The following is a 16,625-nucleotide window of genomic DNA, read 5'->3' as shown; positions in this document are numbered from 1 at the left end:
CCCTTAAGACTCCGCCCTGCGCCTCGAGGCCACCCCGCGCGCTCGAAGACCCCGCCCCGCGCGCTCGAAGACCCCGCCCCGCGCTCGAAGACCCCGCCCCGCGCGCTCGAAGACCCCGCCCCGCCTCCTGCTGTTGCCTAGCAACCCGGAAAGCGTCATGGCCGCAGGTGGCCAGGGGAAAGGGTATTTGACACCGCCGGCGGCAGCTCTCGCCAAGTCAACGTCACTTTCGCCTCAGCTAGCAGCTCCCACCCGAGGGAGGCCTAAGAAGTGTCTGGTCTATCCGCATACACCGAAGAGCTCCCACCTGTCTCCTTCCGTTCTGCGTTGGCTCCAGGGTCTGGATCTCAGCTTCTTCCCCAGGAACATCAACAGGTGCTGAAGCCAGGCCTAGGCCCCCTCAGTGGGCGCCCGGCCTTCTTTCTACCGCCTGCCAGGCCTCAGGTTGCCTACCCTGGCCAGGCTTATGTTTCAAATCCAGACCCCCCCTACCCACGCATACACACGGAAACACTATTAGGGAGTAAGACTTTAACAAAATATCACGAAGCGTTTTGTTTATTCAATTAATCAAGTAATCATTAAAGTGTATTATAGAATGCTTTGGTGACTACAAAAATATTAAGATAGTCAAAGCTTTTTCTTTAGTGACATTGGGCATTAATACTGGTGCTGATGACCGGGCGCAGTTACTCACGCCTGTAATCCCTGCACTTGGAGAGGCCGAGGCAGGTGGATCACCTGAAGTCAGAAGTTCAATACCTGCCTGGTGAACGGGGTGAAACCCTGTCTCTACTAAAAATACAAAAATTTGCAGGCGGCGGTGGTGGGTACCTATAATCACAGCTACGCAGGAGGTTGATGCAGGAGAATCGCTTGAACCAGGAGGTGGAGGTTGCAGTGAGCAGAGATTGTGCTGCTGCACTCCGGCCTGGGTGGCAGAACAAGACTCTGTCTCAAAAAAAAAAAAAAAAAAAAAAAAAAAAAAAAAAAAAATAGTAAGGATCATTTTACCCTCTGTCAGAGATGGCATCTAGTTTGAGAGTTATCAACAAGTTTTTAAAGTTGGCACTTTGTACCTAACTGGCAGTTAATATTTGCTCTGGGAATGTAAACTAAATTCTATAAAAATTAAGGCAATGAATGTTTTCTTTTACAGAGCCCTGGTTTCAAGTAGTCGCTCCTTATCAGAGAGGCTTAGGTTCCAAGATCCCCAGTGGATGCCTGAAACCGGGGATACTACAGAATCCTCTGTCAGAACACATTTCTGTTTATGTCTTCCATCCACAAATTTCAGGCCTTTTAAAAAATCTTAACTAAGCACTTACCACACACTGTGGCTGAAAGTTTTACAGTTTGAGGTGTGATGACAAAACTATCACTAATTCCTTTTTCTTTATATTTGAGGGATACAAGATTCATTCTTATCATTCTAACCATTCTTACCACTTTCTATTAAGTTAAGAACTTCCATCTTTTCACCGAAAGGAAGAACTTTATGGTTTCTCTTTGGCGTATCTGAATCACCAGCATCACTACTCTTGCACTTTGGGGCCATTATGAAGCAAAATTAGGGTGACTTGCACACAGTGTGTCATGCTGTACAATTGATCTGATAATTAAAAGGTGACTGAAAGTCCACGGCATGGAGACTCTGGACAAAGGGAGGTTTCACATCTCAGGCAACACAGAGCAGGCAGGGAGATTTCATCACACTGCACCAAACAGAGAACAATTTAAAAGTTACAAACTATGGCCGGGCGCGGTGGCTCAAGCCTGTAATCCCAGCACTTTGGGAGGCCGAGGCGGGTGGATCACGAGGCCGAAAGATCGAGACCATCCTGGTCAACATGGTGAAACCCCGTCTCTACTAAAAATACAATAAAACTAGCTGGGCATGGTGGCACGTGCCTGTAATCCCAGCTACTCAGGAGGCTGAGGCAGGAGAATTGCCTGAACCCAGGAGGCGGAGGTTGCGGTGAGCCGAGATCGTGCCATTGCACTCCAGCCTGGGTAACAAGAGCGAAACTCCGTCTCAAAAAAAAAAAAAAAGTTACAAACTATTTCTTGAATTTTCCATTTAATGTTTTCTGACTGTGGTTGACCCCAGGTACCTGAAACTGCAGAAAGCAAAACTGCAGATAAGCAGGGAACTAGTGTACTAACTTGTCTTCAGTATTCCTTACAAAGATGCCTCTGAAATTTTAATGTGCATATGAATCACCTGGGGATCTTGTTGAAATGCAGATTCAATACAAATTAACACTTTGGGTTCATCACAAGAACACCAAAGTCTTTGATATGTACATAATCTTAGCAAAATTGTGTGGTAGGTCCTCCTCAGAGCAATAATCCAACAACATTGCTTTTACAGGATATTTTTAGGATGGAATATTAGACTGGTGTTAATTATAAAATAATACAAGCTGCATAATTAATTATACTTTATTTCATTTTCTAATTGCCGTGGATCAGAGACTTTTCAAATGGCTTCCTAATTGCAGAAATATTCTGTATATATTACCCCTGGGAACTTAAAATATCATCCTTTGAAAATGGGACCTCTTTAAAAGTCAAGTTGGATAACTGGGCACAGTTGGAGAAGGTATGTTAGCAAACATTTACACTTTTAATTGTTAAGATGTTTGTTTTAAAGTGTGCCATCCTAATTTCCTGGATCTCTACATGTATGTATGTGACTGTGATACTGAGTTGGCAGCTTGCTCCTGTGTGTCACAAAGTTTATTAAATTCCAACTGTTTATGTCATGAGTCACTTATGAAACTGAGCATAATCTCTTTATATGCTGATTGGTTTTCCTGCTGAATATCATCTTTTAAAAGGCAAAGTGTTAAACACAGAAAATTAGTTGATAGGTAAATAAAAGGGCGATTAAAGTGGATTCATAGTACTTGTAGATTTTTATAGAATTGCTTATGATAAAAATATTTTCTTTCTACTATTAAAGTTCCTGGCAAGAAAAAAATTTAAATTACCAAAAGAACTAATCTATGGAACAATTCATTGTAAAGTGGGAGTACCTGAAATACTGATACAAGAGGTTTACACTTTATTAACACATCGAGAGTAAGTTCTTTGAAATTTCCTAGTAATGCAATTTAACGTGAAACTTTTGATAATGTAAATCTCATTACTAAAATGTTGCTTGTCAACAGTATTTTATTTTTTCTTTCCAGAATTAAAAGTATCCATGATGACTTTGTGAATTTCACAGACTGTAGTTACCAGATGCGTTTACCCCTGGTTTCCAGGTCTACACTTTCAAAGTCTATTAAAGATAACATTAGATTATCAGAATTACTAAGCAATCCCAACAAGCTGAGCAACGAACTTAAAGTAGAGTTCCTCACCCTTTTACATATGTTACAAAGAAAATTAGGCAGAAAATTGAATCCAGGTGAGTTTTCCTTGGAAACAGCTGAGTTCTTCCAAGTTCTGTCAAGCTATTCTTGAGCACAGATGAAAGAAATGTCTTCTGTAATTGGTTTAAAGGGAAATTACTTCTTTAATGCTAGAAGTGGAATGATTTATTAGCATTGGAGTGGTTTATAATTCAATCTTTTTGATGAAGGCATAGGTTAACACAATACACAGACACTTCTTTTTAGAAAAAAGTATATGTATATGAAAAACTCATGTCAACTTGCACAGGAAATAAGTTCACATGCCAAGTAACTAATGAGTTTGAGAGTTAATCAGGACACTTATCCCTTGGGAAAAGCCTGGATTATCAGGATTCACTGTGGATGCTGTCTGCAGTGTGGAGAATGTTAACCTTTCCATAGCGGGCTTGTTGGGATGTAAATGGCAGAGCAGATTGGAGCGATCATGGCAACTTTCCAGAGGTATCACTGAAATCATCCTGTAAGTACCCAAACAAAGCATTTGCCATCTGCATTTGCCAGAATCACTGGCAGGTGGCAAAGTCATTGAATTTTCACTCTATCTTTTTTTGTTTTTCTAGCAGTTACTCAGGATATACCACTAATGTATTGAAATCTTAGGTAAGATTTGATTGTCTGGAATCAAGAGACCACATCATTTCTGTGGCACCCAAACATTTGGGAAAAGAAGCAGATGTACGTCATTAGGGTTCCTCTCCCTTGTGAACTTTGTCTGAAGAAAACCATCTTCTGTCTGTTTTCTAGCAAGAGAGGAGAGCACCAATTTTAACATCTCCTAACATTGTGAGATGGATGTGTTAGGTTTTGTTCTCCCTTACGCCATCCATCCTTCCGTCTCTTATATTTTGTTTTCTCTTTCTTGATTTTTCTCGCCTCTGGCTCTACTCACGAGTTCATGAATAAAGACATAATTCAGGTTATTAATAAGGAGAGTTTTACATTGAAACATGTTGCATGTTTTCAAACATTATCATTTTGCTGTGATATTTATCACACAGGTGTGTATATAATATACAATTTAAGGAAGACTAATAACGATGGAAAGACATTTGTATATCCCTATGCAAGTTAACAAATAGAGCATCACTGAAGCCTTTACTTTCCACTTTGTGTCCTCAGACTGCATTTGCCACATTCCCCTCCAAGAGTAACTACCATCCTGCTGCCTTTGTTTATAATTTCCTTGATTTAAAAATCTATACATTCTATCCATATATCATTCTTTTTTTTGGGGGGGGGAAGAAAGAGAAAAAGAAAGAAAGGAAAACAAGAATGAAAGAGAGAAAGAAAGAAGAGAAAGAGGGAGAGAGAACGGGAGTCTTGCTCTATTGCCCAGGCTAGAATGCAGTCTAAAAATGGGTATTGAAAACCTCTTTTATGCCAATAATTGTGCTTAACAATGGAGACAGGAAGGAATAAGGGAAGAAAATAACCAACAAGCAGCCAGCCAATATTTCATTTAAACCTTTGAAATGCTGTGCAGTTACTGAGGAGTGATTTACTTCCAATTACGTAGTCACTTTTAGAGTAGGTGTGATGTGGTACTGAGAAGAATGTGTGTTTTGTAGATTTGGAGTGGAGATTTCTGTAAATGTTAATTAAGTTTACTTGTTCCAGGTCTGAGTTCAAGTCCTAGATATCCTTGTTAATTTTCTGTCTCATTGATCTGTCTAATATTGACAATCTGATGTTAAAGTCTCCCACTATTATTTTGTGGGAGTCTAAGTCTCTTTATAAGTCATTAAGAACTTGTCTTCTGTATCTGGGTGCTCCTGTATTGGGTGTGTATATATTTAGGATCGTTAGCTCTTCTTGTTGCATTGATCCTTTTACCATTATGTATTGTCCTTTTTTGCCTCTTTTGATCTTTGTTGCTTTAAAATCTATTTTATCGGAGGTGAGAATGCAACTCCTGCTTTTTATTTTTATTTATTTTTTCTCTCCATTTGGTTGGTAAATCTTCCTCCATCCCTTTGTTTTGAGTCTTTGTGTATCCTTGCATGTGAGATGGGTCTGGATGCTGCATACTGATGGGTTTTGGCTTTTTATCCTATTTGCCTGTCTGTATCTTTTGATTGGGACATTCAGTCGATTTAAATTTAGGATTAATATTAATATATGTGAGTTTAATACTGTCATTTAATGCTAGCTGGCTGTTTTGCCCATTAGTTGATGTAGATTGTTCATTATGTTGATGCTTTTTACCTTTTGGTATATTTTTGGAGTGGCTGATACTGGTTGTTCCTTTCTATGTGTAGTGCTGCTTTCAGAAGCTCTTGTAAAGCAGGCCTGGTGGTGATGAAATCTCTGAGTACTTGCTTGTTCACAAAAGATTTTATTTTTCCTTTACTTATGAAGCTTGGTTTGGCTGGATATGAAATTCTAGGTTGAAAGTTCTTTTCTTTAAGGATATTAAATATTGGCCCCCACTCTCTTCTGGCTTGTAGGGTTTCTGCTGAGAGATCTTCTGTGAGTCTGATAGGCTTCTCTTTGTGGGTAACCTGACCTTTCTCTCTGGCTGCCCTTAGCATTTTCTCCTTCATTTCAACCCTGGTGAATCTGATGATTATGTGCCTTGGGGTTGCTCTTTTGAGGGGTATCTTTGTGGTGGTCTCTGTATTACCTGGAGTTGAATATTGTCCTGCATTGCTAGGTTGGAAAAGTTTTCCTGAATATCTTGAAGAATATTTTCCAGCTTGGATTCATTCTCTTCGTCACATTCAGGTACACCTATCAAATGTAAATTAGGTCTTTTCACACAGTCCCATATTTCTTGGAGACTTTGCTCATTCCTTTTTACCCTTTTTTCTCTAATCGTGTCTTCTCGTTTTATTTCATTGAGTTGGTCTTCTACCTCTGATATCCTTTCTTCTGCTTGGTCAATTTGACTGTTAAAACTTGTGCATAGTTTGCGAAGTTCTCGTATTGTGTTTTTCAGCTCCATTAATTCACTTATATTCCTCTCTAAATTGTCTATTCTCATTAGCATTTCGTCAAACCTTTTTTCAAGGTTCTTAGTTTCTTTGCATTGGGTTAGAACATGTTCTTTTAGCTCACAGAAATTTCTTATTATCCACCTTCTGAAGCCTGATTCTGACAATTCATGACACTCATTCTCCATCATGCCTTGTTTCCTTGCTGATGAGGAGTTGTGATCCCCTGAAGGAGGAGAGGCATTCTGATTTTGGGTGTTTCTTCAGCCTTTTTGCGCTGATTTCTTCCCATCTTTGTGGATTTATCCACCTGTCATCTTTGTAATTGCTGACTTTCAGATTGAGTCTCTAAGTGGACGTCCAGCTTGCTGGTAATGATGTTATTTCTGCTTCTTTGTTTTCCTTTGGTGGACACCCCTCCCCGACAGAGCTAGACCTTACCAGGTTCAGCTGTGTTTGCTGTGAAACTCTCAACCGTCAGAGTTTCCATTTGCTGTTTTATATTATTCTTTATTTCATTTACCTATACCTACTATTTATATATTATTTTTTATTTCATTCATATATATTTTGAACTTTAGTTGATTTTATGAAACTTTGTAGTAGGCAGAATGAGTCCCCATGCTATCCATGTTCTAATCCCTGAAACCTGGGAATATGTTACTTTACACGGCAAAACAGACTTTGCAGATGTAATTAAAGTTATAGACCTTAAGATAGGGACTGCATGCTGGCTTATTCAGGCAGACCTGACCTAATCACACAAATCTTTAGAAGCAGAGATCTTTCTTCAGCTGGAATCAGACAGATGCAGCAGAAGGAGAAGGAAGAGGTGGGGAGTGTGATAGGGTCTCAACCTGCTATTGCTGCAGGGGATGACACGGAAAGCATGAGAAGGTATCTGGTGCAGCTTCCAGGAGCAAAGAATGACCCTGGGCTGACAGCCGGGCAAAAAGCAGGGGCCTCAGTCCTGCAAACATAAGAAATTGCATTCTGCCAACAAGCTGAGTCAGCCTGGAAGATTCATCCCCAGAACTTGCAGAAAGGAATGCAGCCCTGCCAATACTTTGCTTTCAGCCTTGTCAGACTCTAAATACAGGACCCAGATTTCTATACTGTGAGATAAAAATGACTGTTTTAAGTCATGATATTTGTGGTAATTTGTTATGGCAGGAATGAAAATTGAATACAAGCTTCACAGTTAACACTGTTCCTATCATGAGATTATAAATGTATCCTCCTATGTTTAAATTGATTAAAGTGAAACCTTTTAAGGTTTAAATTGATTAAAGTGAAAACATTTAAGGTCTTACTTTATCTGCAATCCATATGAAGAACCAATTGTCTCAGCTCCATATATATATGTATGTATATATATTTGCTTTTTAAAAATTATTATACTTTAAGTTCTGGGGTACATGTGGAGAACATGCAAGTTTTTTACATAGCTATACATGTGCCATGGTGATCTGCTGCATCCATCACCCTGTCTGTACATTATGTATTTCTCCTAATGTGACTCCTCCCCTGTCCTCCCACCCCCTGACAGGCCCTGGTGTATGACGTTCCCCTCCCTGTGTCCAGGTGTTCTCATTGTTCAGCTTCCACTTATGAGTAAGAACATGTGGTGTTTGATTTTTTTTTTTTTTCATTTAAACTTCTAAATTGATATGATGTAGTACTGATAAGAGTATATATTTTGTATATTCAAAGTGGAGAGTTCTATAAATGTTAATCACATCTACTTGTTCCAGATCTGAGTTCAAGACCTGAATATCGTTGTTAATTTTCTGTCTCATTGATCTGTCTAATATTAATGTTGAAGTCTCCCACTATTATTATGTGGGAGTCCAAGTCTCTTTATAAGTCCTGTATGTCTAGGTATTCCTGTATTGGGTGCGTATACATTTAGGATCTTTAGCTCTTCTTGTTGTTGCATTGATCCTTTTATCATTATATAATGTCCTTCTTTGTTTCTTCTGATCTCCGTTGCTCAATTGTAACCTCTGCCCTTTATTCATTTATTTTAGCTCTCTGTTCGGTTGGTAAATCCCTCTCCATCCCTTGTTTAGAGTCTTTGTGCATCCTTGAATGTGAGATGGATCTGGATGCAGCACACTGATGGGTCTTAGTTTTTCATTCAAATTGCCTGTCTTTGGATTGGGGGATTTAGTCAATTTAAATTTAGAATTAATAATAATATATGTGAGTTTAATACTGTCATTAGCTGGCTATTTTGTCCATTAGTTGATGTAAATTCTTCATTATATTGATGCTCTTTTTGATAATTTTTTTAGAAAGGCTGATACTGTTTGTTCCTTTCATATGTGTAGTGGTTCTTTCAGAAGCTCTTGCAAAGCAGGCCTGGTGGTGATGAAATCTCTGAGTGCTTGCTTATTCACAAAAAACTTTATTTTTCCTTCACATGTGAAGCTTAGCTTGGCTGGATGTGAAATTCTGGGTTGAAAGTTCTTTTCTTTAAGGATGTTGAATATTGGCCCCCACTCTCTTCTGGCTTGTAGGGTTTCTGCTGAGAGATCTGCTGTAAGTCTGATAGGCTTCCCTTTGTGGGTAACCTGACCTTTCTCTCTGGCTGCCCTTAGTATTTTCTCCTTCATTTCAACCCTGGTGAATCTGACGATTATGTGCCTTGGAGTTGCTCTTGTTGAGGAATATCTCTGTGGTGTTCTCTGTATTACCTGGAGTTGAATATTATCCTGCCTTACTAGGCTGGGAAAATTTTCCTGAATAATGTCCTGAAGCGTATTTTCCAGCTTGGATTCATTCTCTTCGTCACATTCAGGTACACCTATCAAGCGTAGATTAGGTCTTTTCACATAGTCCCATATTTCTTGGAGACTTTGCTCGTTCCTTTTTATCCTTTTTTCTCTCGTCTTGTCTTCTTGTTTTATTTCATTGAGTTGATCTTCGACCTCTGATATCCTTTCTTCTGCTTGATCAATTCGGCTGTTAAAACTTGTGCATACTTCACGTAGTTCTCGTATTGTGTTTTTCAGCTCCATCAATTCACTTATTTTCCTCTCTAAATTTTGTATTCTTGTTGACATTTCGTCAAACCTTTTTTCAAAGTTCTTAGTTTCTTTAGATTGTGTTATAACAAGTTCTTTTAATTCACAGAAGTATCTTATTATCCACGTTTTGAAGCCTGCTTCTGTAATTGGGACACACTCGTTCTCCATCAAGCCTTGTTTCGTTGCTGATGAGGAACTGGGATCCCCTGCTGAGGAAGAGGCGTTCTGATCTTGGGTATTCTCAGCCTTTTTTGACCGTTTTCTTCCCTTCGTTGTAGATTTATCCATCTGTGGTCTTTATAATTACCGTCTTTGTAATTGGGTTTCTGAGTGGACGTCCAACTTACTGATTCTCAGCGCCGAAATCTGAGCAACCCACTGCACCGACTAAATCAGCGGCGTTAAGATTGATGGTGCTTTTCCGACTCTGCACCGAGAACCGACGCTCCGAGGCGCCGGCAAAACCGCCTCGCCGGTCACAAGAGTCGCGCTGGCGACCCGTGGGGCTCCTCCGCTGGGAATCTCCTGGTGCGTGAGCAACAAGAATTCATGTGAAGGTGTGGCGTCCTCTCCTTCTTTGCGCTTTCAGTGGGAGCTACAATCCCGAGCTGCTAGTGATCAGCCATCTTGGATCTCTCTCCCCTCAGGCGTGATGTGGTGTTTGATTTTCTGTTCTTGTGTCAGTTTGCTGAGAATGATGGTTTCCAGCTTCAACCATGTCCCTGCAAAAGACACGAACTCATCCTTTTTTATGTCAGCTCCATATTTTGAGTAGTCTATTCTTTCCCCACTTATTTGTGATGCCCTCTCATGTTTCACTATTTGTGTATGTATGGGTCTGTTTCTGAGCTTTCTATTCAACTTTGTCTACATGTGTATCACTTCAGCATCTTGTCTTGTTATTTATATTTTTTGAGATGGGGTCTTGCACTGCCACCTAGGCTGGAGTGTAGTGGCGTGATCTCGGCTTACTGCAGCCTCCACCTCTTGGGTTCACAGGATTCTCCTGCCTCAGGCTCCCGAGTAGCCAGGAGCACATCACCACACCTGGCTAATTTTTCGTATTTTTAGTAGAGACGGTGTTTTACTATGTTGGCCAGACTGGTCTTGAACTACTGACCTCGTGATCTACCAGCCTCAGCCTCCCAAACAGCTGGGATTACAGGCGTTAGCCATAGTGTCCAGCCCTTGTCTTGATTATTATTGTTTTATAATTGTTGATACTTTGTAAAGTCCTAAAATTTGTTCTTCTATGAAGTTTTCTGTTGCTGTTTCATTTACAGCAAGTTTTATTATGAATGTATTAATACTGCCCATTGTTATATATGTATTCATATCTAACATACTATTTTGAGGTTTTTTTTTTTCTTTTTTCTTTTTCTGTTTCTTGTTTTCATCTTACCTGTCTTTTCTTCTTTTGGGCTAAATAATTTTTTCTCACTAATTTTGAACATTTTAAATCTCTACTCTTTTAGTGCTAATCTATAAATTTTAGCATGCTATTTGTCTCAGTCTAAAATTAATATCTTTACTCTCTTCCTGAAACTATGAGGACCTCAGAACACTGTGGCACTGATCCCTCCCTGCCACCCTCCACCTCCCTTCAGCTGTTTTCTTGTCTAGCATTTTAGTTCTGCCCAGTTATATTTTAACACCACAAATCAGACATCATTATCTTCACTTTTCTGTTTAAAAGTCTATCTTTGCAGAAAACTAACCTGTATCTCTGTTGTCTTTTGAAAACATTTTTCTCCTTAGCCACAGATCATCTCAACTCTTCCAGTTCTTGAATATAGTATTCTTTCCCCAGCCTTGATTCCTGAGACTGCTGATTTTAAATGTTTCTCATTTGTGGCCAAAGTAATTAATTGTGATAATTATCGTTCTGGGAATGTTGCTGACCAGAGCTGTGTTTAGTGTTGATAGAGCATGACTGGTGAGTAGGAATTACCTTAGAAACTTCTTCAAGCCTCAGTGAGGAGGAAGTCATCTTTAGAAGCATAAGGAAATGGCCCAAGTATTTCAGTTTACAGGATTAGTTAAAAAGAAATATGGGAAACATGGAAATAATTTTAATTCACAATTTTTATAGTATAAAATGTTTGCAAAATGAAATAGATACTGTATGCTTTTATCAAATATAAAAACAACTAAAACCTACGATGACAGAAGTCAGAATAGCGTTTTCCTTTTAGGATACTGTCTTGGAAAGACATGAGAGGACTTTGGGGTACTGGTAATACATCATTTCTTAATCTGGGTGATGGTACCCTAGGTGCATTCACTCCAAAAATTCATTGGAGTGAATTACACTTATTGTTTGTTTACCTTTCTGTGCATACGTTATAACTGAATAAAAACTTACCAGAGACTAATGGGAACATAAACATATTACCTTTAAAGCAACTATTTTGTGTATTAAATGTATTGTGAGCAACGTGTGGAGGGATTATTAACCTATGTATTCACACTAACGAATATGATAAACAGATATTTAAATAATTTACCTAATTTAAAAATTATGGCATCTTGTTTTGACAATGGTCATTATGGCTTTTAAGAAATAACTTTTGTTTTCATATTTTACAGAATGGTTTGATGTGAAACCAACAGTGGGAGAAGCAACTCTCAATCACCTTCCTGTCCAAGCCTCTAAGCACCGATACCATTCAAAGGTTTCAAAGGGAAGAGTTGCCCCAGTTTTACGTAAGTTTTAACTCTTGGCTTCTTAAAATGATTTTTTTTTTTTTTTTGCTTGACTTTGTTCAATTAAAATTTAAAAAAAAAAACAGTTAAATAGTTAAAATGTTGTTGTCAACATTCAGTTCTACACTCTCAATGACATTGGTATGCAGTTATTTTTGGTAAATGAAGGGAACATGTGGTCTGCTAAGCCGCTGATCCCTCCCTAACCTGCTGCTATTAGATCCATTTGGGTCCTGATTTATGCTTAAATAGGTGGGTCTGAAACATGTCAGACTCATTAGAGTTCAAAGCTCAGTTCTTCAGTAGCTGGAATATGAGTCAGTCAGCCCTGAGACAGATATAGATACTTGCATACCTAGACTTCTCAGTCAGTTGTATTACAAAAAGTCACTTGATTAAACCCTTTTAGTTTAGAAAGCATTTATATTACAGCAAACTGTAGCCCATGGTCCAAATTCAGCCTGCTGTCTGTTTTTGTATAGTCCACAAGTTAAAAGTAGTTTTTACACACACACACATATATATATATATTTTTGAGACAGTCTTGCTCTGTTGCCCAGCCTGGAGTGCAGTGTAGTGATCTCGGTTCACTGAAATTACAACTTCCCAGGTTCAAGCGATTCTCCTGCCTCAGCCTCCCAAGTAGCTGGGACTACAGGGGCATGCTGGCATGCCTGGTTACTTTTTTGTACTTTAGTAGAGATGGGGTTTCACTGTGTGGCCCAGGCTGGTCTCAAATTCCTGAACTCAGGCAATCTGCCCACCTTGGCCTCCCTAAGTGCTAGGATTTAATAAAACATATATATATCAAGCCGGGTGCACTGGCTCACGACTGTAATCGAAGCATGTCAGGAGGCCGAGGTGGGTGGATTACCTGAGGTCAGGAGTTCGAGACCAGCCTGGCCAATATGGTGAAACCCCATCTGTACTAAAAATACAAAAAATTAGCTGGGTGTGGTGATAGGAGCCTGTAATCCCAGCTACTCAAGAGGCTGAGGCAGGAGAATCACTTGAACCAGGGAGGTGGATATTGCAGTGAGCTGAGATTGGGCTGTTGTACTCCAGCCTGGGCAACACGAGTGAAACTCCCTCTCAAAAAAAATAAATAAAAATAAAAATAGTAATCCCTGACCAAAAAAATGCTATGAAATTCAAGTTCCCATACTCATAAATGACAGGGAACACAGCCGCTTCTGCTCATTATATGCCTTACTTCTGGTTGCTTTGACCCTACAACAGCAGGGTTGACTAGTTGCCAAAGAGACTGTCTAGCCTAGAAAGCTGAGTTGCCAGATTTAGCAAATAAAAACACAGGGCAATGCAACAAATACCTTTGAGGACATATTTAGGACACATTTTTACTAAAAATTATTCATTATTCATCTGAAATTCAAATTTAACTAGGTGTCCTATATTTTATCTGGCAACCCTACCACAAAGCCTAAAATATTTACTCTCCAGCCCGTTATAGAAAATGTTTGTGGACCTCTGCTATAGATTGTGTTTCCTGAAGTGTTGAGGGATTTCACTGGGGATAAAATTCTTTGTTTACATGGAGTCTTGAGAGCAGTGCCAATGTTTCTTTTTTAAAAAAAAACAAAGTTAGATTTCTCAGAATCTTTAATATGCTAATATGCATTTTAAATACTAACAGAAGAGGAGCAGAATGAAGCGTTTTCCAAACTCGGATCACACATCACTGTTTAGTTTTGCTTTGCTTAATGGCCTTGTAGAACTAGAGTTCCTTAGAGCATACTTTTAAAATGTCCAAACATCAGGCCAGCCCATCAAAACCCCTTTAACTCTTCATCTACCTGAGCTATAGTAAGCACAATAGAATCCAACGGAAGTGGATAGCAATGTTTCAATGAGTAAAATGCATCCATAGTTTCACCTTTTGATTGTAGGACTACATCCTCTCCTTCAATTTGTCTCAACCTTCACCACATTTGTGGTGAAAGTTCCAGCAGGGAGGGAGGTGAAGCCAGGGTGGGGTGAGATGGGAGGAGGGGATCAGGAGGCATGGAAAGGAAACTGCAGGTGAATTTTGTTTTTGTAGTCATTCACCATGATGAGTAAAGAGTTCTTTCTCACAATTTTGTAGGAACGATGAATCTACTTTCTAATATGCTTTCCTTATTAGAAACATATGCTTGCCTCGTTTCCCTTATGATTAATTGAATTTCACCAGGGAAGGAAAGGAGCATGCCCACCTGCTTTGGGACCTGTAATGAAAAGGTAGAAAGGAGTATTCATGGGTCACAGCATGGTTTCCTTCCTGTGTAAGAAGGAGACGCAAATAGGCCAATGACAAAAACTGATGCCTGTTGATATTTGAACTGCTAAAGAGTATTTCCCATTTCTGTTATCGTTTTTGAAAATCTTCAAGGTTCACATGTAAGTTTTTAGAAAAACTGCATGCTATCATTGCTTCAGATCAGGAATCCAAGTAAAATGAATTTCTGCTTTTACAATTTTAATAATGTATAAACTGCCATAAATAACTACTCCCATTTTATTCTCTACTGCTCTTTTTTATGATTCTCTGGATGCACTTTTATGATTTGCTTTCCCCTCAATAGTCTTACTCTCCTTGGAAAAGGAGACAGGTTTATGGAAGCCTTCCCTGGACAAGGTAGATCAGGATGGGAAAGTGAACATACATTTATTTTTTTACTTGTCTCAATCCTATTCCAGATATGATTTGGATTCTCTTAATCTAGGCACACAGTAAATTAATGAAGGATGTGAATTCAGCTTTGGTAATTATATGGATGAGAACTGTTAAATATTAAATAATTTTTTCTAAATTTGTTCAAAGGACGTCATTTCAGTTTCTAAGAGGGTAGCAGAGTGAATAGTTTAGGTCAGCTACCATAGTTTGATAGTCAATGGAAGGAGGAGATGCAAAAACACTAGACTGTAGGAATTTAACTTGATTTTACTATTTAAGATTGCATATAATGACAGTGAAATCATAGGCTGTTCACCCGAAGATCTTCTAATTATCAAATAGGGTGGCCAAGATTAATTGTAAGGTAGGTTGTTACCTTTGCTTTTTTCTTTTGATAACACTCAAGTTCTCTACTTGTTTACCCAAACTTAGTATCTAGAAAAATTATGGGTCACCGGGAATATAGATGTCCTAGTTGCCACTGGCCCCTCCCATTAGAACTGAGTGACCTAAAGAATCTGGGTGGCTAGCTGGAATACCTCCATGTAATCAGAGTTCCATAAACTGTGTTATGAATCATGGACACTTGTCAAATCTAAATACAAAATTGTGCCACTGTTGCCTCAGCTGCTTTCTGAAGCAATATCTAAGAATAGTTGAGTCATATTCAGTATCAGATGCACCAAAATATGCCCTGGATATTTTTAGGTACAGCTGATGACTTTTGGAAGTGGCTGACATTCAGATTTTTTCTATCCATGAGTACTATAACGCATGATTTAAATATTCTTGTTTACCAGGCATTCAGATTAACTGTGCTTTGACCTGTTGCCAATGATTCTGCATAGATTTGCTATATTAGGTATGCTGATACTTGTATAAATATTTAATAACCATGAATTGATTTTAATTTTATTTAAATGTCCCAGCAAATATAGGTAATGGTGGGAATTCACATAAAGAAATACACGTGAAGCAAGCTCATTCTCATGACTGTTATGAAACGTATCAGAAATATGGAAAAGAACCCTTGAAAAGCACCTGTCAAATGACTTTGAAGAAGTGACGCCACCATCTCTCACCATACTAAAGAAACAGAAGCACCTAGTCTTGGGTGTGTTTCAATAATAAATAAATTAGAGTGGTGCCTTTTCCATAATTATGTTAAAGAACATTTCTTTTCCATTCAATTTGTTTATTCAACATCTATGCCAGGCACTGTTGAAAATACAAAATCAAATAAATTAATACAGAATGAGCAAATATAATTTAAAAGATATAAACACAATTCACCATGATGAGCAAGAGTTCTTTCTCCTAATTTTGTAGGAATGGTGAATCTACTTTTTAATATGTTTTCCTTGCTAGAAATCAAAAGCTACTGCTTTGCCTATTATATATTTACACATAACATTTATTAAATTTTATTCTGAATGATTATTATACTTTGGCCCATAGAACATCTTGATCATCTCCAAGAACAGCCTGAACTTAAACCATTAAAAAAATAGGCATCCCTCCTACTGATAACAAGCTGTGGGGAAATAAAATCATACTTTTCTTGGAATTTGGTTCTGGTATTTGGCAATATATTTAGTTCAATTTAAAAGTTCCCACTGGTTTCTTCTATGCCCCATATTCTACCTGAAGGGAAACAAAAGCAGACTGATGTTCTGAAAAACTAATAATCTTTTATATATTTATGGTAATTTTATATTTTATATGTGGAAAATTTTTAACTGGTATTATTCATGTTTTGATACTAGCTCATTAACAGTCTCATTTGACTTCCAAGATGAGTATCACTAACATCAATTTCCAGCTAAACTTACCAGTTTTTCTGCATTTTTGAAAG

The 16,625-nt window shown here is 38.5% G+C and overlaps 1 protein-coding gene across 1 annotated transcript; it reads left to right on the top strand.

Moving 5' to 3' along the window:
• Nucleotides 1-157: 157 nt before the first annotated feature.
• Nucleotides 158-16,414, top strand: SPATA4 (spermatogenesis associated 4). The gene is given in 7 exon segments (XM_003933866.4): nt 158-375; nt 2,476-2,605; nt 2,969-3,087; nt 3,198-3,418; nt 11,980-12,096; nt 15,700-15,760; nt 15,762-16,414. Coding segments are annotated over 7 exon segments (909 nt in total). The 3' UTR covers nt 15,805-16,414.
• The last annotated feature ends 211 nt before the right edge of the window (nt 16,415-16,625 follow it).

This window comes from Saimiri boliviensis, chromosome 3, assembly GCF_048565385.1.
Source record: "Saimiri boliviensis isolate mSaiBol1 chromosome 3, mSaiBol1.pri, whole genome shotgun sequence".
Lineage (NCBI taxonomy): Eukaryota > Metazoa > Chordata > Mammalia > Primates > Cebidae > Saimiri > Saimiri boliviensis.
Note: the sequence above shows the minus strand (reverse complement) of the source record. Positions and strands in the feature narration are given on the sequence as shown.